General features: G+C 41.3%; 1 protein-coding gene across 3 annotated transcripts; it reads right to left on the bottom strand.

Moving 5' to 3' along the window:
* Window positions 1–3,764: 3,764 nt before the first annotated feature.
* On the bottom strand, window positions 3,765–22,520 carry LOC117877029 (actin, aortic smooth muscle-like). Of its 3 annotated transcripts, none has more exons than XM_034769722.1 (9): window positions 22,251–22,520; window positions 18,839–19,044; window positions 16,778–16,906; window positions 15,153–15,263; window positions 10,904–10,988; window positions 8,597–8,758; window positions 7,409–7,600; window positions 5,693–5,874; window positions 3,765–4,045 (listed from the first exon to the last, which is right to left on the bottom strand). In XM_034769722.1, the coding sequence occupies exons 2-9, from the start codon at window positions 18,965–18,967 to the stop codon at window positions 3,902–3,904; spliced, it is 1,134 nt and encodes a 377-aa protein (XP_034625613.1). In that variant the 5' UTR covers window positions 18,968–19,044; window positions 22,251–22,520; the 3' UTR covers window positions 3,765–3,901. The 3 variants fall into 3 exon arrangements, with proteins under 3 accessions (XP_034625613.1, XP_034625612.1, XP_034625614.1); XM_034769721.1 differs by having other exon boundaries at window positions 18,839–19,002; window positions 22,251–22,519; XM_034769723.1 differs by lacking the exons at window positions 18,839–19,044; window positions 22,251–22,520 and adding an exon at window positions 17,012–17,121.
* Window positions 22,521–24,556: the final 2,036 nt, after the last annotated feature.

Below are 24,556 nucleotides of genomic sequence, written 5' to 3'. Positions count from 1 at the left end.
CGGCCGGGGGGGAGGGTGCGGGGTGGGGGATGGCGGCCGGAGCCCTGGGAGGAGGGCGGCGAGCCCGGCCGTGGCCCCGCTCTCCCCGGGGGCCGGAGCGCCCCGCCGCCCCCCTCCAGGTGCCGCCCCAAGCACAAGCTTGGTGGGCTGGTGCCTGGAGCCGGCCCTGACTTTACTGGTACATCCTGATATGTTTTGTGGCAACCAGGGCCGGCTCCAGGCACCAGCCGACCAAGCACGTGCTTAGGGCGACACCTTGGGGCAGGGCGGCGCTCGATTTTTTATTTTTATTTATTTATTTTTTTGATTCGGCACACGGCGCTCGGAGGGGGGGCAGGTGCTTCGGGCGGCATAGTGCTCGGAGGGAGGGCAGGGCTTCTGGTGGCGTGGTGCTCGGAGGGGGTGCGGGGCTTCGGGCGGCATAGTGCTCGGAGGGAGGGCAGGGACTTTGGGCGGCGCTCGGAGGGAGGGCGGGGGGCTTCAGGTGGTGTGGTGCTCGGAGGAGGAGCGGGTCTTCGGGTGGCGCGGTGCTCGGAGGGGGGACGGGGGCTTTAGGTGGTGCTGGGGGGGCAGGGCTTTGGGCGGCGTGGTGCTCGGGGGCGCGGGCTGGCGCGGTGCAGCACTTGGAGGGGTGGCGGGGGCTTCGGGCGGCGCGGCGCTTGGAGGGGGGTGGAGCTTCGGGTGGCACAGCGCAGGGATTTCGGCGGCGCTTGCGGGGGGGGGGGTACGGCGGGGGGCGCTCTTCTTTTTTGCCTGGGGCGGCAAAAAAGTTAGAGCCGGCCCTGGTGGCAACACCACATTAGCCAGGATACTTCACCCCTTTACTGCTTTGGGGCTCTCAGAGTATGACCTGTAAAAATGAGTTTGTCCCAGGGATGTGCCACTCTGACCATTTTTGCTCAGATTAATGGGATGTGAGTACGCACAGAAGGGAGATGTACAAGGAGTTGGGGAAGGTTTTTTAAAAAGCATGAAAATTTAAGGAAACCCTTAAAAACGGCAAAACCAGAATAAAAGTGGCATTTTCATTAACGAACCTGATTATATTCTGTTTCAACATTACAAGGATTTGTAAAAATAAATACACATCACTAATCTGAGAACCTAAGGCTATCCCCACAAACATCACTGGCTGCAAGACACACAGGTTAAAGATTATTCTGTATTGCCTAGAGAGATAAGATCAATTTCAAAAGCTGTTCAAGGCTGCTATTCTCAATTCACATTCTTGTCAGTTTGTCAGTATCTTGAGTAAGTGGTGATATAAACCTAGACCAAGCCATTAAGCTTATGGTAAAATTTATTTTGAAGATTCTCAGTGATTCTTACAAATATTTACATTTGTTTGGAAAATACAGTTACTGACCATTAGAATTTATGCTGCCATTCAAAATTAGGAACAAGAGAAGGATTAATATTTTTGCCTGCTACTGACTCAGTGGTCTTTCAGCTCCCACTCTCAGAGAGCAGTATTTGGGTGAAGAGGTGAGTTTGCATAGGGCTAGAATTAGCAGCTAACAGAATTAGATAACTTCTTTAAAACATTCATAACGTTCTTTTTCAAAAGGCTGTGGATGTTCTTATTATGAAGGATAATGAATTAACATCAAGTTCTACATACATTTAGTTTGTCTCTGAAAAATACATTAAGGGAATAGAATCACAGTATCTGATATCAGGATCAGTTAATGATACTTTCCTAGAATACTAGTTGTGTTATGAAGTAAACCCTATGCAACAGAAACTTTTTCTCTATTAGAAACATGAACATAAATACGGATTTGTAATGTAATTCATGGAACAAAGGCAAACACCTGGCATTCTGCATTAATTACTAATCAGTCCCTCGAGAGAATTAGTCATCACCTTTTAATTTTTTGTCCAGTTGCACAGAGGAGCTGGAAATGGCATGGACAAACACACAGCATGCAGATGGAAGATCAAATGTCAACCAAAAATGCTGGTTCAATTCAACGGGCAACAGTTGACTGACAGTACCCAAGAGGCTATCTGAAAAACAAATGGGACAGCAGCAGCACTTGATAAGAACTGCTGACCTTGATATCAATTAATCACTTCTTGCTTACGTGCTGTGGTCCAGGGCAATGTCTGTTATGTTGCCTCTGAAGGGAATGGGAATTATTTATATCATCCTCTATTTTTTTCATACTTTAAGAACGTTGCCTTGAAATAAACCTTTGGTCATTTTACCTAGAAGAAAAAACCTGGCTTCTATAAAAGTTGGCAATTAAAAAAAATACTCTTTCCTCAGAGCACAGGCCACATAAACAGGCTGTGAGCTGAGGCAGTGTGCATTGAATCTATTTCCCTGGCCATGGAAAATCAACACGCTACACAGTTGATGTGTTTTTTCCCTCCTTGAAAGAGAATAGCTATCCTTGCTGACAACTCCTCCTTCCAGCTATGAATGAAGGATTTAGAAAGTATCAGTGCAGAGTGCAGTGACATCAGTGAGAGAGAGATCATTGTCCAGTTGTTAGATTGCTCGACTTGGTGTCAAGAATCCTGGATTATATTCCAGACTCTGCCCTTGGAAGACCTTGCCAAATCACTCTTCCTCTCTGTGCCATGCTCTCTCAATCTAGGACCAGGTATAATACTTACTTTGCACACCTCAGAGTGAGTGAACCCAGAAGGCCTGATATTAAAGTCATGAAGTCAAAGGGAGGCTTGCCTAAGGAGTCAGAATCAGGCCTATATGTCAAATGAGTTTGTTTGGCACTTGAAACATAGCAAGGAGGATACAAATCCTGTCATCAGTTTCAAGGATAGAGCATTACAATACACTGAGCCATTTGGAAGTACAGGCAAATACTTTTTTATAGAAATTGTGAAACTTGTTAGTTTAATTTTAAAATTGCTTATCTTGAACACTTAGTTGGAGTTTAACAGAGCAATTTTCATGACCTAATTAAATTAAAATAGACTGTTATGACTACTTATTAGTATATGTTTAATAGATAAACTGGTCACTATATAATTAATGTAAATCACTTTAGCATGGATAATTACACTTTTATTGATCCATTAAACCAGAAGAGTTTGATAACACATTTGAAAGGCTTGTTATTTACTCAGTATTCATTTCTTTGGCATAAAAAGGACAGTGATAGCAAGTTAATTAAAATCAATTAACTGCTAAAAAAGAGACCTTTAAGCAGAACAACGTGTGACAGGTAAATTAATCTGGTACATGTAATTATAGCACAAAATCACTACAGTTTGTTGACACTCGTGGCTGGTAGCATGGGTTCCTGCCAAACAATCATGGGAAGCAAAGGAAAAGATTATATGTAACTTCTGCACAAAGGACTTTGCACTTTAGGACCCATCTAAATTTGCTGTGTCTGCCACTTTCTCACTGTGGTGAAATTCATCCCTATACACTGGGACAGCAAAAAAGCTATGCATCACATAATACTCAAAATAAGGCTTATAGGGTGCATAGACTTTGTGCTGGGTCTCTGCACAAGGGGAGAATTTCTACCTATATAAGGTTGGAGAAAACATTTAATTTTTGTGCGCTTCAGATTTTCCATCAGTAAAAGAGGGTAATAATACTGATCAACACCACAGCAACTTTGTGAGGTTTAACTCATGAATGTTTGTAAAACGCTTTGAGATTCATGAAGGAAAAGTTCTACGGAATTTGTTTTATTGCTGTAATTACTCTTGGAAGGCATCTATCAATTGCATGTTAAAGTACAGTGTCTTTTCCTCGTTCAGAAACAAGACAAACAATATACTAATCAGCATGATAACCATTTATTGTGTTTTAATAAGCGGTAGAAGAAAGCGTAAAGCATGTACTTCCCACAAGGGGGGGATGTGGTATAGAGAACCACCATCACTTATCATTGATGGCACATCATGAGTGTACTCAAAAGCATTTGCGATGGACAATGGAAGGACCAGCTTCCTCGTATTCATCTTTGCTGATCCACATTTGCTGGAAGGTAGACAGAGAAGCCAAGATTGAGCCTCCAATCCAGACGGAGTATTTACGTTCTGGTGGTGCGATCATCTAGAAGGGGAGAGAAGTGTAATGTTTTACGAGCAGAGAAATGAGTAGCTCATGCAGTAATATCTCTTGTCTGTGCAAATTTACTAGGTCAAAGCCAGTTCCCCATTACAGCAGTGCAACACCACTGAAATAAAACATCCAACAGCTAAAAAGGCAGTCATCTCTTCTGCCTTGCAGCTGCAGTCAGAATTATTTCAATGTAACAATTTGGCCCCTGACTATATGGGCCATTACCTGAGAGGAAACCAATGGGGTGGCAGATACTCAGCACTATTCTGAATCAGACCTGAAGATGGTAATGGAAAATGGGCAAGGACTAAAACAGTCAGCTATCTGCAGATTGCCAGGGAGTTTAGTAGCTTGACCCACCTTGAAGCCAAGAAAGTACTCATCAGATGCTTATTACATGTATCTAGATGAAAAACAACCACTTGCTTCATGCATACCTGGGGGTCCCAGCATATTAACCCATACTAAAATCCCTAGATGGCCTTTTCATTAAAATGTGTTGTAGTGCTTTAACTTTCTTTTGATGCATGTGGGCCAATATACTTAACTGACTTTCTCTCAAGTAAGTTGAGATTGCACAGAACCTCACAGGACTGGGTCCCATATACTTTTAGACCAAGATTTTCAAGAGCGATTGTGTTTGAGACACTTTAAAGGGGTCTCAGTGGGCAGGTGCTTAGCACTTTTGGAAAATCAGGCCCTATTAAGGTGTCTCCAGTCAAGCCCCCCAAATTACTAGTAACTTTTGAAATCCAGTCATCCCAGAGGGAGCTCAGACTGTGGCCTCAATCACCCCTCATAGTCCAATTGCTCCCCCAGAGCTGGGTAACTGCAAAGGAGTGGGTTGAGGGGTGGGGAACAGAGCAAGAAAGAGAGACCTGGGCCATCGGGTGCTGACCTAGGGCCCGAGGGGTTTATCAAAGTGTCCAGCCCTGTTACTGAGCTACCTCAAATTATGTTTTCCCCCGGGTCATTTCCTTCTAGTCTGGAGCTCCTTCATTTGAGGCACAGTCACTGGCTTAGCAGACTCTCTTTGGGCTCTTAGGATATGTCTACGCAGCAATTAGACACCCACAGCTCGCCCATGTCAGCTGACTCAGTCTCACAGGGCTCGAGCTAAGGGGCTATTTAACTGTGGTGCAGACATTCAGGCCCAGCTGCAGCCCAAGCACTGGGAGCCTCCAACCTCTAGACCCCGTCCTCCTTTGGATTTTGCAGCTCCATCCTCTCCTGGTTCTCCTTCTACATCTTTGGTTGTTCGTTCACAGCGTCTCTTTTGATGGGTTCTCTTCTCCTATTCCAATTTCCATTAGAGTCACAGAGGGCTGTTGTTGGCTCCCTCTTTACACTTTCTTTAGGAGACCTCATTCACTCACACAGTTTCAATTACCATTTTTATGCCAATAACTGACAAATCTGTCTCTGAAACTTGACATTGAGAAAATAAGGAAGAGGGGTTAGATGACTTGCCCAAGGTCACAAAAATCTGTGGCACAGCCAGGAACAGAATCCAGCTGTAGTAGCCCCCAGTCTTCTGTTCTAAGCACTAAACACTCACTCTCTTGTGAATATATGTGTGGTCTGATTTCTTAACAAAAGAAACATGAAAAAAAAATCGGTATAAGGTGTTAGGATTACCTTAATCTTCATAGTACTTGGAGCCAAAGCTGTAATCTCTTTCTGCATGCGATCACCAATACCAGGGTACATTGTTGTTCCCCCAGAGAGCACGTTATTAGCATAGAGATCCTTACGGATGTCAATATCACATTTCATAATGCTGTTATAAGTGGTTTCATGAACACCTGCAGATTCCATTCCTGTTTGAAAATAATATTTCAATACATTACATCCATAGGTTAAGGAATCCATTTCTTTACTACTGTCAACATGGAAGCATGACTCATACAGATCAGGGTCAATGGTCCCTAAACATACTGTATTTGCTGACATTACTCCCTTAAGAAAATTCCAGGAACAAGCTATGAGATGCTGGGGCGGGGGGAGATAAAGCTAAGTGCAATTTTTTACTTTCCCAGGTGGGAACAGGATTACAAATGGCAGACATAAAATAGACTTGAAAACAAGAAAGATCCTCTCCTACTGTGTTCTAATGTTTGGAATTTAGATTGCCTCAAGTATAAATTGATGCCATTATTTAGCAAATAAAAAAAAAAGCTGTTTGAGTTGTTTCCACAATAGTCTGCTGTTCCTATGGTCAAGTATATTGGTATTAGCTTGAAGTAATACCCACTCCTAACTCCAGTTTGTTAAAACGATTCTTATAAGCCAGTTTGAATAACTGGGTAACATGAAAATACAGTAAAGCCCACTTATGGTGGTGATATTTTTCACCACAGAAGAGATACAAGGAGTTTCCCTGTGACAGAATACAATCTGAACAGTGCCACACTTTCAAATAATTCAGAACTCTCATTCCGACACGTACTTGTGTGCCCAAGAACTGCTGGGCACCAGTTGTGGTTCTGCTACTGTGTATCCTCAAGTCCCTTAACCTTTCCACATCCCAGTTTCCCCATCTGTAAAACAGAATTTCCACAGAGGCCTGCTCCTGCTCCAGGACAGGGGCTCAGATACCGAGATGGGGGCTATACAGGTGCTTCAATGGACCAGACTTCTAGATAGAAATTGGTGAGAGTTTTACCACGGACTTCCATGGAAGCAGGACTGAATTGACTATGGGCCAATCCTGCTGTCGTTACTCAGTTCTCGTTGCTGAAGTCAATGGGAGTTCTGTGAGAAAGGCTGGAACTACCATAAACTGAAGGTGGATTTTGACTCTATTATTTTCCAGTAGATAAACTACTGGAAAATAATAATACATGGGTTTTATACTCTATTGCTTGCTGAGTTGAAGACTCAGAGTTGTAGAGCAGAGGCAGCACCTGGATGAGAAATATTTTTTCTTACATTATCAGATATTTATCTCACTTAGCACCAATGTACAGCTGTACTGATATCAATCAGTCTGAACTGGAAGCAGTATCTTCTCATGGTACTGAAGTACTGGCTGGTAAGCTTTGGTCTTAGTCTGGTGAACTGAAACAGGTATTTGAAAAAAACATGAAAAGTCACTGTCTTAGAACCCTGGGTATTTTCTAGCCTTAGAGGAAAATTAATATATAGCAAGACCAGGAGACCTGTCCACATTTTCCAAAGAGTAACTTCCCCATTTATCAGAGGGACTGAGAAAACCCAACTCCTGATGGAGTAAATAGAAACTACAGGTTCTCAGAACATAAAAGTCTCTACATTTTAATGTTTCCCTTACAGTTAAACACAACCTTCTTTTCCAATTCAGCCAAGCCCTTTGTAAACAGCGCCTAGGCCCACCTATGAATGAAGGTTGGAAGAGCGTTTCTGGGCATCGGAATCTTTCATTCCCAATGGTGATGACTTGCCCATCAGGAAGCTCATAACTCTTCTCGAGAGAAGAAGAGGAAGCAGCTGTTGCCATTTCATTCTCAAAATCCAAAGCCACGTAGCAAAGCTTCTCCTTTATGTCCCGCACAATTTCACGCTCCGCTAAAAATACCCAACAAAAATAAGTAAGAAATGTTATTTTTTTAAAAGGATCACATTAATTATCTCTTTTATCAACATACAATATGGCAGCCAGAAGACACACTTGGGACAGATTCCATCACACGTTTGTGTGTGCAGGGATGCCGCACAGTTGAGTGCAGGGGTCGGCAAACTTTCAGAAGTGGTGTGCCAAGTCTTCATTTATTCACTCTAATTTAAGGTTTTGCGTGCCAGTAATACATTCTAATGTTTTTAAAAGGTCTCTTTCTATAAGTCTGTAATATATAACTAAACTATTGTTGTATGTAAAGTAAATAAGGTTTTTTAAATGTTTAAGAAGCTTCATTTAAAATTAAATTAAAATGCAGAGTCCCCCGGACCAGTGGCCAGGACCTGGGCAGTGTGAGTGCCACTGAATATCAGCTCGCGTGCTGCCTTTGGCACATGTGACATAGGTTGCCTACCCCAGTCTAGTGGATTTATCACAGACTTGTGATGTAGGGACTCTTGGGGACTAGTTGTAGTTCTGACATTGACCAATGTGTGGCCTCCAGTAAGTCACTTAACATTTCCATGCCCCAGTTTCCCCATTTGTAAAATCATGGTGATTGTGTCATACTTCCTTCTAGGGGTATTGTGCAGATTAATTCATGTTTGTGCCACCAAATTCCACTAGTCAGAACACAGTAGTAAAAATATAGCCATAGACTAGTTCTGCTTGGGAGCAAAATGGCTGTGATAATACACGGGGGGAGGGGGGGGGCTGTTATTTATGTTGTAGATTTCCTGCTGCTCAGCCTGCACAGCACCAGCATCCTAAATCTTAGAGATGGAAGAAGCCCACTAGCCCACACGGTCCATATCTCTGGCCTATCGAGGGTTGTACCCTGCAACACAGCTTTGGTGCGGCAAATCACATACACACTTGCAGTCCAATATGACACCAAAAAGAGTTAGTGTGCGCATGTAAGTTGCATATGGAAGGCATTTTATTACCAGTGGTGACGAAAGAATAGCCTCTTTCTGTGAGAATTTTCATGAGATAATCGGTGAGGTCTCTGCCTGCCAGGTCCAGCCTCATGATGGCGTGGGGCAAAGCATAACCTTCATAGATGGGTACATTGTGTGTGACACCATCCCCGGAGTCCAGAACGATTCCTGGGAAAGAAAAGGAAAAGCTTGACATTCTCAGCCACAACTTCTGCACATTCTAAACAGAAAGCTGAAACAATAGTAGAAGGACTTGTTGGGCAATGTTCATATGATAACCCCTTTGTCTTCACTATAAGTGGAGCTCTGCTTGTATGTGGTGGAAATTGTTAGCATACACAAAGAAGCAACTGCCTTTGGCAAAAGCATGAAGCATTCTGCAATTGTACTGTATTGTTCTCTCTCAACAGATGCTAATGATAATGATCTTACATTTATACAGAGCTCTTCATCTCAAAAGATTCAAAGCACTATATGGACTAAAAATGATGTAAAACTACACACAGAGATCATCTCATCAACAATTAAAATACAGCCTCCTCTGGGCTGAACAAAGCAACTGTTTAATAGTGCACTGCACTGTGTAGTGTTGCTGCACTTTAGGGCAGGAAGTGAAGAACATCTTTTCCATTGAAAAGTGGATGAAAGTTTCCAATATTAAATACACACAGATGTACACACAGAATGGAGCCTTTTAAAGGAATCAACAATTTGCCACAAAGGTTGATTCCTGTAAACAGGTGATCTCTTTTCACAAACTACACCAGGGGTGGGCAAACTTTTTGGCCCAAGGGCCACATCTGGGAATAGGAATTGTATGGCGGGCCATGAATGCTCACAAAATTGGGGTTGGGGTGCAGAAGGGGGTGAGAGCTCTGGTTTGGGGTGCAGGCTCCGGGGTGGGGCCAGAAATGTGGAGTTCAGGGTGTGGGAGGGGGCTCCGGGCTGGGGAGAGGGGTGCGGGGGGGGGCCTCCGGGCTGGGGGTGTGGGCTCTGGGGTGGGGATGAGTAGTTTGGAGTGTAGGAGGGTGCTCCGTGCTGGGACTGAGGAGTTCGGAAGGTGGGAGGGGGATCAAGGCTGGGACAGGGGGCTGGGGTGTGGTAAGGGGTGCAGGCTCCAGCTGGGGGTGTGGGCTCTGGGGTGGGGCTGGGGATAAGGGGTTTGAGGTGCAGGAGGGTGCTCTGGGCTGGGATCGAGGGGTTCGGAGGATGGGAGGGGGATCAGGGCTGGGACAGGGGGCTGGGGCGTGGGGAGAGGCTCAGGGGTGCAGGTTCTGGGCAGCACTTACCTCAAGCAGCTCCCAGAAGCAGCGCATGTCCCTACCCCGGCTCCTATACAGAGGCATGGTCAGGCGGTTCTGCACACTGCCCCATCTGCAGGTGGTTCCCAGCCAATGGGAGTTGCGGGGTGAGCGCTTGGGGCAGGGGCAGCATGCAGAGCGGAGTCCTCTGGCTGCCCCTAGGTGTAGGAGCTGGAGGGGGGACAGGCTGCTGCTTCCAGGAGCCGTGTGGAGCGGCCTTTGACCCTGCTCCCCAGCTGGAGCGCCGGAGCAGGGCAAGCTCCAGACCCCATTCCCCCGCAGGATCTCGAGGGCCGGATTTAAATGGCTGGTGGGCTGGATCCGGCCTGCGGGCCGTAGTTTGCCCACCCCAAACTAGACTGTGGCACCAGGTTGTAAAGCCAGATGGTATTTTCAATTTTTTTCAAAATGTACCAAGGCCTCAGTGTTACTGAAATATAATTTATGGCCTTAATGCTTGATCCGGTATTAAATGGTGGTCGGGAGCGATCTCTCTGCTAATGCTAATTATCTCTTCGCAGCAGACTCTGAGTTAGATAATTGAGAAGTATAATATTTAAACAAGATATTTTCTTATAATGATTCAATGGTATTCTTTTGTTGGGAATATGTTTAATGGTAAAGATAACATGGAAATAAATAAAAAAGTTGGGGATTTGGAACATCAGTCGGTTAAGTGGTTGCTTCTTTTATCTGGTGTGCAGTTAAGTGGCGTCTCAATTTATATCGTCTTTCTCTAATATAAACATAGGTTATATGCTCCTAATAGAAATTATAAATTTCTCATATAATTTATAAACCTATAAATTAACAGGTAGGGGGCTAGTACTTTTGGAACAGAAAGAGAGGAGTTCTATTCCTGTAATGGCCAGGGCCATGATATGCTTGTACAGTATAAGGCAAGCATGCAGTTCCTAGATGGCTATGGATTCCTGACAGAACATACATACTGTGTCTATATCAGCATACATGAGAGAGACAGACAGTAAGACTGACACTCACAGAAACTCACCAGTGGTTCGACCAGATGCATATAGAGATAGAACTGCCTGAATTGCTACATACATAGCAGGTACATTGAAAGTCTCAAACATGATCTGCAATTAAGAGTTTAGGAATCTTTAGGCTATACAATCAGAAGCATTTGAAGAGACAGTAACTCTTTCCTTAACTTATAGATCACTTACTAGTGCGGTTTATACCCACATAACTCATCTCCCCAACAACCTACTAAAATTAATTTCATCCATTCACTGCTGTGTAAAAAAAATTCTGTGTCAACCCAAAGGGAAAAAAATAACCATAGCATGTATATTTTATCCCTATAAAATATATTCAGATTATAAACAGGATTTAGCACACACTGTAAATAATACGTGTTTGAACTTAAAAGATAATTATTGTTCTGTCAAGCATTTTCAGCTGGAAAGAATTATTATTTAATGATGCACCTTTTCCAGTAATATTACTCTTCACATAAATAAGACATATCTTGTTGGTAAAGTTCACCCACTAGTCTAAAATGAAAAGGAAAATAAATTACATACATTTTATATTGTTTCTCTTGCATTTTAATGTTACTTTTTTATTTAAAAGTCTGGGTTTGGGATTTTGGTTTTTTTAAACCATTAAACCCCATGCATCTGTCCTCATCCTGGTGTCAAAGCACTATTAAAAATATCACAAATCTCCTTTGCTTTCCACACTCGTTTCCTCAAGAACTTGCAATAGCAAAAAGTTATAAACAATATGCACTTTTATAGCCCCTTTCCTTTGAAGATTTTATAGCTCTTTATATAAATATGAATATTAAGCTGTACATCATCTAGGGTGACCAGATGTTCTGATTTTATAGGGACAGTCCCGATTTTTGGGTCTTTTTCTTATATAGGCTCCTATTATCTGCCACCCCCTGTTCCGATTTTTCACATTTGCTGTCTGGTCACCCTAACATCACCCCAGTGAAGTGGGTGTTGTTATACACAATTTACAGATAGGGAAACTTAAGGCAGAGAAAGGGTAACTAACTTTCCCAAACTGACAAATGTAATTGTAGCCATGTTGGTCCCAGGATATTAAAGAAACAAGGTGGGTGAGGTAATATCTTTTAATGGACCAAATTCTGTTGGTGAGAGAGACAAGCTTTTGAGCCACACAGACCTGAAGCAGAGCTCTGTGGAGCAAGAAAGCTTGTCTCTCTCACCAACAGAAGTTGGTTCATTAAAAGATACTACCTCACCCACCTTGTCTCTCCAAACTGACAAAGGAAGTTAAGTGTATAATGGGAATGAAACCCAGGAGTCCTGACTCCCAGTCCCTGCTCTAATCACTAAACAAGAATGACTCACTGTCTACCTCCCCAATCTGATAAAACCTTCCCAGCTGCCACCACCTCCCCTGAGGTATTAGACCGTGAGGCCCCCAAGACAAATGATACCACTTCTTCAAATGCTGGCAAAGAATGTCCCTAAGCAATGCACTCACCATCCCTCTCCTACAAACTGAGAGCACCTCCTCCTTTGTCAGCTCCACTTGCAGTGTTCTTGAGTTCTCTCCTGATCCAGTTTTCCAAGGGGGGGCAGCACATTGTGCTTGCTTAGGTTTGATCCAAAGTTCAATTAAATCAACTGAGTCTTCCAACTGACCTCACTAGGATTTGGCTTAGGCCCATATTAGGCCATATTCAGCAAGGCGGGCAAACAGAGATGTAAACTGCACTTCCATCTCTATGGTAACCTAGCCCCTTGCCCTGGAGGAGGATAAAAGGGACCACAGATGAAGTTCTCGCTAAGTACCTATAGCAGGCGTACCCATAGTATCTGAGAACCATCTGAGGTTACAGGGCAGATCTCCAAAGGCGCAAATGACACTTAGGTACCTAATGTACCATTTCCACCTTAGAAAATATGCTTCTATTTACATACTACAGGTTCTCCCTCAGGTTTCCACCAGGTGGAGCAGCTTTAGTTTTCAACTGGCCTCACTAGGATCTCTGCTAGTGAAAGCTGTTTAGGGCAAGCACTGATAACATGGGCGCATCCCTTTCCCAGTCAGTGCTGCCCACATTCCTGAGAGCAATATGTCTCCCCTAGTGGAGGGAATGTTGTGGCCACTTTCCCTCATTACTACTTCCCTCCCAGACCTGCATCTACACCAGTGGGAGCCAATGAAGACAGATGGGTTAAATTTAGACTCTTGATTTCATATGTTAGCATCTCTGCAAAGAGACTATGGTTTAACAAAAAGGATTTGTTCCTTTCAGTGACAAACTACATTTTAATTACTGGCATTTCATTTCCAGTTAATGGCTCAATGTAAAAAGTGATACATAATCATGGGTTTTTTTTAATTTTAAAGTTGAATTTATCATCATTGCATAATGGCAGGGACACACTACCAAGCACGTCTTGCTGTGAAAACAACTGTTTGGTTGTTGAAAGCAGCTATCTTCATCATGTGCTCTGCAATACCCCTTACGTTGTATTACCTCCCAGTAAGGGGCTGTGTCAGTTCTTATTGCTTAATTAACTCATTTACATATTCATTAGACACATAAGGGTCATATTAAATGCATGCCAAAAATGTGCATGAAGGGAAATGCAGACCTATGTCAATTTTTTCTTGGTGCAGAGCATATATATATATCTATATTTGTATTTACTACTGTTGACTCCGCACTCCAATTTTTGAGGGAAGCAGTATGGCCTTACAGATGGAGAGATGCTCTAGAAGACACAAACTCCTGAGTTCTAGATCAGGCTCTGATGCCAATCTGCTAGATGGCCTGGGGGGCATGTCACACAACAGAAAAAAATTCAGAAGTGCCATCTAAGTTTGGATGCCTCTAGACCTATTAAATCCCCAAACTGGCAGGGAGACTCCCATTTTTAACACCCTGTTCCTGGTTCCTGAGAAGCTGCTTCAGCTGATAGCACTGCAGAGTTGTGGGCAAGATGCCCTAGGCTGTGTGTCAATGCTTAGAGCCTAGAGCATAGTCCCCAACACTCACATTTACCATATGGCTGGAGTAACGCCTCACCCAATATGTAGGATGTTGCTCCAGCCACATGGCAGTGGGCAGACAGGTTGGGAACCATGCAGGGGGCAGGATTAGAGGAAGTAGAGGGAGAATTTGAAGAGAGAGCTAGAGAAAAAGTAGCGAAAATTATGGTTTGATGTGGAGCCAAGGAATGGATTTGGTTGGGAGGGAATTAATGCAAATAACATACTGCATATTCAAATATGAATATTAGTTCATTACATCATGTGGATGTGTGATGACTGCCATCTTGGCCAACACCGGGGATTGAACTGGAGACCTCCAGCAGAGTTAAAGGCTTAAGTCTCTACAGCCCCATCTACAGAATCTGGCTCTTTAGCAGCAGTTGGAGCAGACCCATATCATCTGTGGAGATGGGGAAACACAAAACATGCACTAAGCAGTGAATTACATATTTCCTCTGGATGGAGAAAGCTCAACTTGAGTGTATAAGGCCTACAGCGATTTGAATCCTAGACAAGTCCCCACTTACATGACAGCTGCATCTTCTCTGATACGTTGGGGTTTGACCTGACAACTGGCAGAGGATAAAGCATGAGTCTCTACAGCTGGAGCTAAAGAGCCAAGCTCTATAGAGGGATCAATAACAAACTCACATCCTCTGTGACTCAGACTCAGAATGACACAACACATTAACCAGCTGATTACACAAATTCTCCAGATTTCCAGTCCTACATCCTTAAAAGGTACATGCTTCAGTTTGTACGTGCCCAAAACTAGACACTTAAAGGCCTGAGTTTCAAAAGTGCTGAGCACTCACAACTCCCGCTGAAGGCAACGAGAGGTAAGACATCTCAGTCCTGCTGAATATCAGGCTACAGTTGTCCAGAGCCAGGCATCTAAAATTAGAGACTCTTTATGAAAATGTGGGGCCTAACCTCCTTGCCTCACATTCCCCAGGAGAAAAATGGGATAATGCAACAAACCACCCTTGTGAAGGAAGATTACTTAAGGTTTGTAAGGCACTTGAGAAATATGAATCACTTCCAAATGTAATAACTAAATATTTTATTATTATTCACAGAACAGGAACAGCATAGGCACCAGAAAAACAAGCTTTTCCACATGTCCCAACCAATGGCCATTGATCCTATCATGGAAGAAGGGGGGAGTTGTGTATCTAGGACCATTTAACCTTTGGCCCCTATGCTGAAACAACCCGTGCAGCACAGCATTAACACAACAATATCCAAATCGTTACCTGAGTCATTTTTTCCCGGTTAGCCTTAGGATTTAAGGGGGCCTCGGTCAGCAGCACAGGATGCTCTTCTGGGGCAACACGAAGTTCATTATAGAAAGAATGATGCCAAATCTAAAATGAAAAGACAGTTTAGGGCAACATTTTGCTGACTGCTTCCTTTCTTGGTGGATCAAAGTTGTGTTGAAAGAGGCATTTGTCATTTCAAATACAGTTTCAGTGAATTTTAAATATAAGCATACAAAAACATATGCGGGTCAGGACAAAATTTGCTGTTGTTTAGAGCTGAAATCAATGAGTTTGCAGGAGTATAACAGAGTAGATTTGGGGCCAAATTCTATTAAGTGGCTGTGCCCAATAAGGTTCAAATCCAGATGCAGTAGCCGACCTAAGCATTGGGCAGTTATGTGAGGGAAGGAATTCTCCATTTCAGGCTGCAAAGCTGCTTCTTGGCTTCTATGGTAACCTAAGTGTCCCCATCAATGGGGATTATGAGTCCTAGCTCATGTAGGCTTTATAAATTAAGTCCAATGATTTCCACCATCTTTGAAAATCAGATGACTAAACCTGGACCTGAACCCAGAATTGAATTGTCATTAAGTCTACAGTAACTGAGTTTATTTGCCACATAATCTGTAAAGCACTTTGAGATCCTTCATGGTAGACAGTGCTATCTATATTTAGCAATGCAAGCTTTGACAGTCCTTCAAGGCTTTGGTGACCCTTATCTCTCCAATGTGTTCTCCAGAAGCACAGCTTAACGTCTGTGCCCACTTTAGGACCTTCCTTTAATGGATACTCCATGGAAGAGTTATAAAGCCCATTAGATAAATGCCAGGAAAATCTTACTTGATAGGAAATAAAGAAGCATTGTCACCTTGGGATATTTATGGCTAAACTGGAGCCCTCAACAGAAAAATGTTCTATAGGGAATAAACCTGTGCTCAGAGGCCAGTGTGGGATTTAAGGACAATTTCCATATTTTCTGCTCTAAATATTTAGAATTCCCCAATACATTTTGCCTAGATCTTCTAAAGCACTGAGAGAGCAACATATAAATGCAAGGCAAAGACATCCTTTCATGCTTTCTTGTCTGTGAGGCCAGGAGAGAGGATCGGTCCTTTCTGTCTTCTATTTTTGTGTTTCTAGGTTAAGGAAAAATGTTTGAAGGTTTCTCCTTTGGGATTCTGGGGATCCCAATCTAAAACTTTTACTTTGACCAAATTCCAATAGATGTAAAAAAGCAGCTTTGCCTAAGTTAGGACTTCAAAACTGGCGCTAGCACTCTGTAAATGCAGCAGATAACGTTAGTGTATTTCTAGATCACACTATCAAAGCTGAGGAACAATAAGTATAATTTTATAGGCACTACTTGGAAAAATTAAAAAGCCTCAGCAACCTATGACCACCGGATCATTGCCAAGACAAGACCCATCACCACTTTGACTGTTCCACTAATGTACTGTACAACCTTCCCCATAAGTTGTGTGTGTCTGTTCTTTTATGAGCTCCTGGAGGCAGAGATTGTGCCTGCTTTCTGCCTAGAACATGTCCAGCACATGATGGGTGCTAACCCCAAAACAAATTAATAATGACTCAGACAAAATGAAATTAAGAAAAACACTCACCTTTTCCATGTCATCCCAGTTAGTGATGATCCCATGCTCAATGGGGTACTTCAGTGTCAGGATCCCTCTTTTACTCTGGGCTTCATCCCCAACGTAACTGTCTTTTTGACCCATTCCTACCATAACACCCTGGAAAATGTAGTTGTCAAAAGTTAGTGTTGTATTGTGTATTTTAAAGGGACACTCATCTTGAAAAAAAATAATCACATTTTTGCCTGAAAATGTTGTACTTACTCTAGTCACCATCCTTAGTTGTTGCAAAAAGCTATAACTGAAAAGTTAGAGGAAAGAATATTTCTCTATTTTCCACCTTTTCGGTGTGCACTTGGCAGTGTTTTGTGTACAATCAGTTTCACGACTACCCCTGTTTCTCTTTTGTTGAAAAGGCCATTATACACACACCAACAGGAGAGATGAAAAACATTTATACAACATATTTAAAAAGAAGTTTTTAAAAATACTTTCAGACATATTATTTACATTGGGATGTATCCAACCTTGGATAGTCTTTTTGAATTTGTCTTGATTGTAATAGCCACTGTATCTTGTTTGCCTAAGGTAATGTAAACAGCATATTTGGGACAATATTATTCAACAACTGCCATCAAAATCTATTCCATGTGTAGCTGGATATTAATTAATTTCATGATTTAGGAGATGCAGCCATTGAGCTGCATGCATGTGTGTAATTTAAAACTACATGTTAACTCTAATGATTAATAAAACCCAATGTACAAGACAAATAGCTAAATAATATACTACGTTTTGGGCATACAGTATTGCAGGTTTTCATTCATCATGTTTTATTCATAGCTACCAAGACACATTTAGTTTTCAGGAATCTAACATCCTGACCTTGAATTCCATCCATTCTTTTACTGAAATAAGTAAACAACTTTTGACAAGTAGAAGAATATAGTCTACATTTTGTGGCAAGCACTCAATTTTGAAAATTATTAAAAATACAAATATTTTCTTTTTAAATATAAAAGGACATTTAAGCAGTTAAAAAAAAGCTGCTAGCCACAAAATTACACTTATCAGTCCTGCTTGGATTTGATAAAGGGATGTTATTGAGGACTTTAATTTGAAACTTAATTGTCTCTACCAGTGCTTAATGTAACGATAAATGGACCTTATCTCTACTATAAATTTGGTTGCTAGTAGTATTTATGGTCTCCCAGCAATATATTTTGTTTATGCTAATAGTCCTCTATCAGCTAAGAATCATTAGTCAATTACCCTCATAGAAGGTTCACTAGTCACCTAATCTATGATTTAAGGTCCCAGTGTTCAGACAGTTTTATAATGGGAGGCAAAAAGAGGGCTATCAATGTCATGTTAAAAAGCAGTGGCAAATCGTGAGAGTAGATGGATTTTTCATTTACTGACTGGCAGGTATGCAGTTTTATAAAGCTGAAAATATTTACAATGAAATTTTGAAGAGATCATTGCTACACCCCCTCTTCATGACATTGAAGCACTAGTTGAAGTTTCACTAGTGCACTTGAATACCATTGAAAGGGCCATCAAAATTCTCCTGCAGATCAATAATTGACTTGACAGCCCAACAATACCTTTTCCAGAGAACTGGCAAAAACATTCCAACAAGGACAAGACAGCTTAGTCCCATAAAACCATCCAACCCAAATCCTCAGTTTCTAAACACACCAGTGTCCCATGGAAACTTGTGAAAGTTTGGCCTGCATAGAAACTGGATCATTGGAGAAGAGGGACCTCAGACAAGTTTGAAAATATTTGGTCTAACCTTTTAGAAAACTTTGATTAATTCCTAGCGGATGAAAATCAAGATAAGTCTCTCCTTTTCCTTCCCTGCCCCCTTGCCTTCCTTTCCTTTCCCATTCCATAAGTTCTTGTTCTTTTGTCTTTTTTTCTGTTCTCCCTGATTTTGAGGGAAAAACATTAAGAAAATTAATTTTTTTTTACAAAAGAACTGCAAGCTCAGACCTACATTATGCTTATTTCATTCCTAACACAGTTTTCAAGGGTGGTGTAAGAGAAATAAAACCGTACAGCTTTATCCTTTTGGAACAAACTGACCTGGTGTCGAGGACGTCCAACGATCGATGGAAAAACAGCCCTTGGTGCATCATCCCCTGCAAATCCAGCTTTGCAAAGCCCAGAGCCATTGTCACATACAAGAGCAGTGGTTTCATCTTCATCACACATCGTATCTCTCAGTTCTAGCAACTTACTGCAGGTGGCTGAGGGCAGAAGCAGCTCTTGATCATTTAGAAATTACATTGCTGTAAAAGAGAGTCTTGAAAACTAACGCTAAACAGTGAAGACTCCACTAAGACCCCAATTCAGCAAGGCACTTAAGCATATGCTTAACTTTCAGCAAGAGTAGGTCCCATTGAAGCTAATGGAACTACTCTTGCTTAAAGGTAAACATATGCTGAAGAGGTATGCTGGCCCAAGACCTTTGTCTCCCACATCCAAAAGGTTATCTACATAACCTCTAAAGCACCCCCAAAGAGTCCAGAGACATCTTGGTGTTATTGAATGACCATTAGCCACATTCAGACAGGTCAGAAATGTTCATCTCTCCCCTGCTTTGCCAGGGCTGAATTACTATTCTAGATGATCCACTTTTCCTGGTACTTGAATAGTTAAGACTGAATTCATTTTTTCATATTTTATATATATATAATCAATAGAGAGGAAAAATCTCTTTCAAATGCTAGTACTTCAGATCAGCATGGCTCTGTGGAGACCACAGAGGGGGGTTATTGTTACAGGTAATAACTGCATTCAAACAGGTTACGCTGAGATGCTGTTTTGGGAGATTTTTTAGCACTAAATTGCAAGTGAGTGTATCAGAGTAACACTATCAATTGTACTAAACACCATTTATGTTGTCTACAAACATATCCCAATTTCCCCTTCTCCCCCAGCATGTAAGAGCCAATCTCAGAAACGAATGACTAAAAATAATCCTTCCACAAAGTTGCAGGAAAGTGTTTGCCGTGCATTTTTAAATGGCAGCTGCTCTGTTATGTTAAGTGCTTGCTACAGAAACTATTCTATATTTGTAAATGATGAATTCCTTATCAACAGGGCTATTCTAGGAAGTGGCGTGGGACATGACTGGCTCAACTAGCCAAAAACAACTTGACTCTAAGCAGCTTACCAACACATGGGGTGAAATCCTGGCCCCATTAAAATTGATGGCACAAGTCCCACTGATTTCACTGAAGCCTTCTGTTTGGGATCTCTCAAGTTTACTTTTCAGGCCAGGCACTCCCCTCCATTTACATAGGCAAAAATAGAGTAGAAAGAACATGCGTCTCCCTTCATGGCAACTCACAGAGCTCTATGCCTCCACTCAGGTTAGGGTAGTGGAGATTCAAGTCATTGGGGTTACTGTGTAAATATAACCAATGGCAGAATTTGGCCCTTTATCTTTAGTGAGAAAGCCATGTTTTGCTTATTATGTCAGCATCATAAGGCCCCAAATGCTGAAGCATTCAACACTTAGGGCACATCTGTCCAGCCAGCAGCGGAGAGCCTCCCAATCTGGGTTAACACTAGACTTGGGGTAGCAGGGCTTGTGCTAGCACTCCAAAAAATAGCTGAACAAACAGTGCTTTGAAGCTACAGCTCGGGTTCTGAAACGCCCTTCTCCTCCCCCTTCCGTAGGTTTACGGTGCATCATTTTCAGAATACTTCCAAGATGGAGTCATGCCTGCAGCTTTCTTTTTGCTGAACCTACAGAAGCATTAACAATTAGCTCCTTTCCACAAAAGCAGCTCTTTGGATATCTGCTGTAGGTATTCAGAACAGGAAGGAGAATTTCCAAAAACTAGCTGGATTGCAATTTTATTTCCAATTTTAACTCACTTACAAAAACTGCTACTAACAATGTCCACTAAAATAGTGGGATAATTTAGGAGGAAATTGGTTTAATGGTCTTCTGAGAAAGTTATGAAAAGATAGTGTGCTGATTACAACTTAGGGATCCCAAGGTATACTTTTATTCTTACCATTTTTACCCTTTTTCATCCAATGAAAAAAAAAGATTTTAAACATGGCTGCTGCTTAAGCCAATACTTCTCTGTAAACTTTTGCTTCAGGAGTTTTATATTTAGACCATAAAAACAATTTACCTCAGGGCTGAAATGTTGTAAGGAATATTTGAGTTTTCAATTTTTTTTTTTTTTTTTTTTTTAATACAACCAACAAGGGAACAAAGACAGGAAGGTTGGCTTTGGCTTAAACATGAATTTTCTAGATCTTCATTTCACTTTTATTTTTGTTTTGTTTTATTTTGCATTGCATTTATTTGCTATTCTTTACTCATCATTCATAAAACAGGGGTAAGTCTTCTAGGACGTTATTAAATATTTCAATATTTTTCTTAATATAATTTGAAACTAAGTAACAAATTCTGACCAGCATTTTTAACCAGTTATACGACTGGTATTTTGTACCTGCACAATAACCTAACATGGGGGTTTTAAAGTTAACTTAGCAGATGAAGGATGGGGTTTTTGCTCTCTTACCACAATGTGATACTGTAAAATGCACTGCAGGTTAGTTAACAGTTTCAGCGCTATTTTGTAATGTTTGCTCAATGTATATGATGCTTCATTGAGCATTAAGAGACAGAGTATTAAGTGCCTTTAAACAACCTTTTCTATTCTTAATTCCTAAACCAAACCCCATTAAAACACAATAGAAAACTTTGCATTGATTCCATGTTTTCCAATGTGGTCCTTATCCAGCCAGAAAACACTAATAAGGTTCTAAATCTACTGCAGTTCAGCCCTGCATTTTATAGCCAAGAGTACTTAGCCCTTCCTAAATAAATCTTTTTGGAAGGTGTGTGCAGTTTCACCTCCATACAAGTGGACTCCCATATGCATTAGGAGTACATAATTCCATTCATATTGAATTCAAATCTTTAATATTAAAACAATTATACGACATTAAAGTCTTGTTAGTATATACACACAAAATCCTGCCCATCCCTCTCAAACTCGCAAAATTAAATTAAGTACTGAAAAGGTCTTGTATTACTAAGACATTATATTTCTTTTACAAAATATGCAGCACATTTACTGTTGTACTATGAAATGTCAAATAACTGCAAGCAACAGAATACATAAAGAAAGTTCATTTTGTGCTCCATTATCCTTGCTTTTTTTATTCTGGTTGCTCACTAACTGGCAGCTCAGTTTATATGCATCAGTTCTCCCAAGTCACAAAGGAAGTGAAGTTCTATGGCGCACTACTTTTTAATAATTCTGAGGCTCAGCACTTTATAACTATGGGGTTACATTTTGATCACTTAAGGACTAGTCCTTTTGGCATTACTTGCATGATTGAGACAAGCAAGATCTAGCCCATGGTTTACAATAGAGCAAGAGTTTCAGGTACCTTTGAGATCCTAGACCTGTAGCGTTAAATCATCAAATACAATGTGAAATTATCTCAGGGCAATACTTACCCAAGGGAACAGGAGATGGCGAGGATTTGTAAAAGCTCCTTTGTAAAAGTGAAATGATCTCACCTTCTATTACATTTATATCAGCTTGAGGAATGGAGTTCGCAGAATACCTACATCTGTCAAGCCATTTTTGGAAACATTTGTTTTCAGCTTGTGCTTATCAAAGTGACAGCTTAAAGGACGGGATAAATTAGGGCAGAATTTCTGACAACCCTGGATTCTTTCCCACTAAGTTGTTCACTACGTTATGGTTAATAGTAGACTTTCCCCCCACTAAAATACGAAAAAACCCCTCTCACACAAGGATTGAATAAGACTGAAATAATCCGTACATCCATTGTGGTCATTGAAAAGCTTTTTGCTTCATTACACCACAAATAACTAAAAATAGCCTACTATCATTCTCTTACCAGCCACCTAGAAGCTGCCACTGGTTAAAGGAAAAGTTCTTACCATGTACAGTACTGGTGTTTCAACTGTACACGTTATCTGTTTTTGTAGTACAGAGACAGAAAATAGCCAGCTTATCTTGGTGCTTGGATGACTCTGTACCTGAAAATGAGGGTTGAATCAGCAACAAGTCACCCGAGTGATAACTATTTTACATCTAAAGAGGGTTATTATATACAGTGTGTCTATCACAAAAGGGCTGTGACGTTCTTGAACTTTTATAAGATCATGAAATGGGGAATCTAAATAGAAAATAAACAGTCTTGGTCAAAATCCAAGAAATAAAGACCCATTAAAGAGAATAAGCAATAGCTTTGTTGGCCAACGCACTTACAGTGGTAGCTATTAAGGAGTCAACATTTACCTACAGTAGTAATTGAGATTCTGCATTATTTCACTATTCTCCAAAAAGGAGACACTACTCATCTCAGACACTACTATGAATAAAGGTTGACTTTGTAAATACCCCACCCAGAATGTAGCCATGTGACTATGTAGCAGAATTCAAGTACAAGATTCCTTCAACCCTCAGTCGATGATTCACTTCAGTCCATGTGACAAGTTCTTACAATCAGCTTTGTATCTGCCACATCCCTGTAGCCATTAGACTCTTTCCATTTCAAAACTCACCAGGTGTTCAATTTTCTTTTCTCTCTAGAAGTGCCTTTCACTTCTAGAGAGTAGGTCTTATACACAGGAAGAAAGGTTATTCACGTGATCGTATGTATCCCCTTCTTGCCTGATTATGTAAACTTTCTTGATCTCTGAACAGCTGTCACTGTTGCAGTCAGACTGACTTCTAAACTGTTCATCATTCCCTTTTTCTTTCACACAGATGAACAGCAGTCATTTTCAAACTTCCAAATAACATTCTGCCACTTATACAGATCCTTTTATCCAAAAGGACCACAGCACTTTGCAAACATCTAGTTTTATGTCCTCCCTTTATTTTGTGTCAGTCATTAGGTATATCCCCATTTTACAAATAGAGAAAACTGAGACAGTAGAAGCAATTGCCATGCAAGGTCACAGAGGAAGTGGCAGAGTGAAGAAGTAATTCATGTGTCCTGAATCTCAGTCTCAAGTTCCAAACATGGTCCCTATTTGTTTTAACGTACGAAATAGGAAATCATTTAAAATCAGTCATATAGTGAATGACACAATACCCATCCATCTCCTCCTTCCTTCCTTGTCTTCAAAACAATGGTCCTAATTCTGTTACCATTTACACTGGTATAAATCAGGAGCCATTCCATTGCACGCAGTAAAGCTACAGCAGTGTAAAAACTGGTAAAATAAGATCAGAATCAGGCCCACTATTTGAAGTTACTTGAATCCCAGCAACACACTTTACAAACACTTCTGAATAGATAATCGGTCAAATTCTCAGTTGTTATAATTCAGCAAAGCTCCAATAAGAGTAGTGGAACTATGGCCTTTTATATGGTCTAAACTGAACAATACCCAAGCGCTATCAAGGACTGTGGTGTGGAATATCCTCAGGTCCAACAATAATTTCATGAATGCTGTGCAATCACTGCATATTGCATTTCTGAAGACAATTAGGAAAGCTACTCATTTCAGTTATGTCACCATAAACCTGGACAGTTCCGCTTGTCTATAAAGTATTGCTAAATCAAAACTAATTTAGACAAGTTGTTTTAGATGAGGATTCCCACAGCAAGAAGCTGAAAGCAAGTTGAAGACAAGAGCATTACAGCTACAAGCATTACTATTATAAAAGGGCAAATTTGACTGTGAATCTTGGGTATTGCAAAGTCCACACTAGTTGAGAGAGATTTTTATGAAATGTTGCATGCATGCAGATCTTTTATCTACTAGAAGATACCTTTTCT

This window comes from Trachemys scripta, chromosome 4 (assembly GCF_013100865.1).
Source record: "Trachemys scripta elegans isolate TJP31775 chromosome 4, CAS_Tse_1.0, whole genome shotgun sequence".
In the NCBI taxonomy this organism is placed as follows: Eukaryota; Metazoa; Chordata; order Testudines; family Emydidae; genus Trachemys; species Trachemys scripta.
The sequence above is the reverse complement of the archived record's forward strand: the minus strand, read 5'-3'. Positions and strand labels throughout refer to the sequence as shown.

Coding starts and splice junctions, on each gene's coding strand:
- LOC117877029 (XM_034769722.1), bottom strand. CDS start 18,967: ATGTGTGATGAAGATGAAACCACTGCTCTTGTATGTGACAATGGCTCT. Junction 15,264..16,777: donor ACTGGGATGACATGGAAAAG/GTGAGTGTTTTT, acceptor TTTTCATTTTAG/ATTTGGCATCATTCTTTCTA. Junction 7,601..8,596: donor CTATTCTTTCGTCACCACTG/GTAATAAAATGC, acceptor GGGTATTTTTAG/CGGAGCGTGAAATTGTGCGG.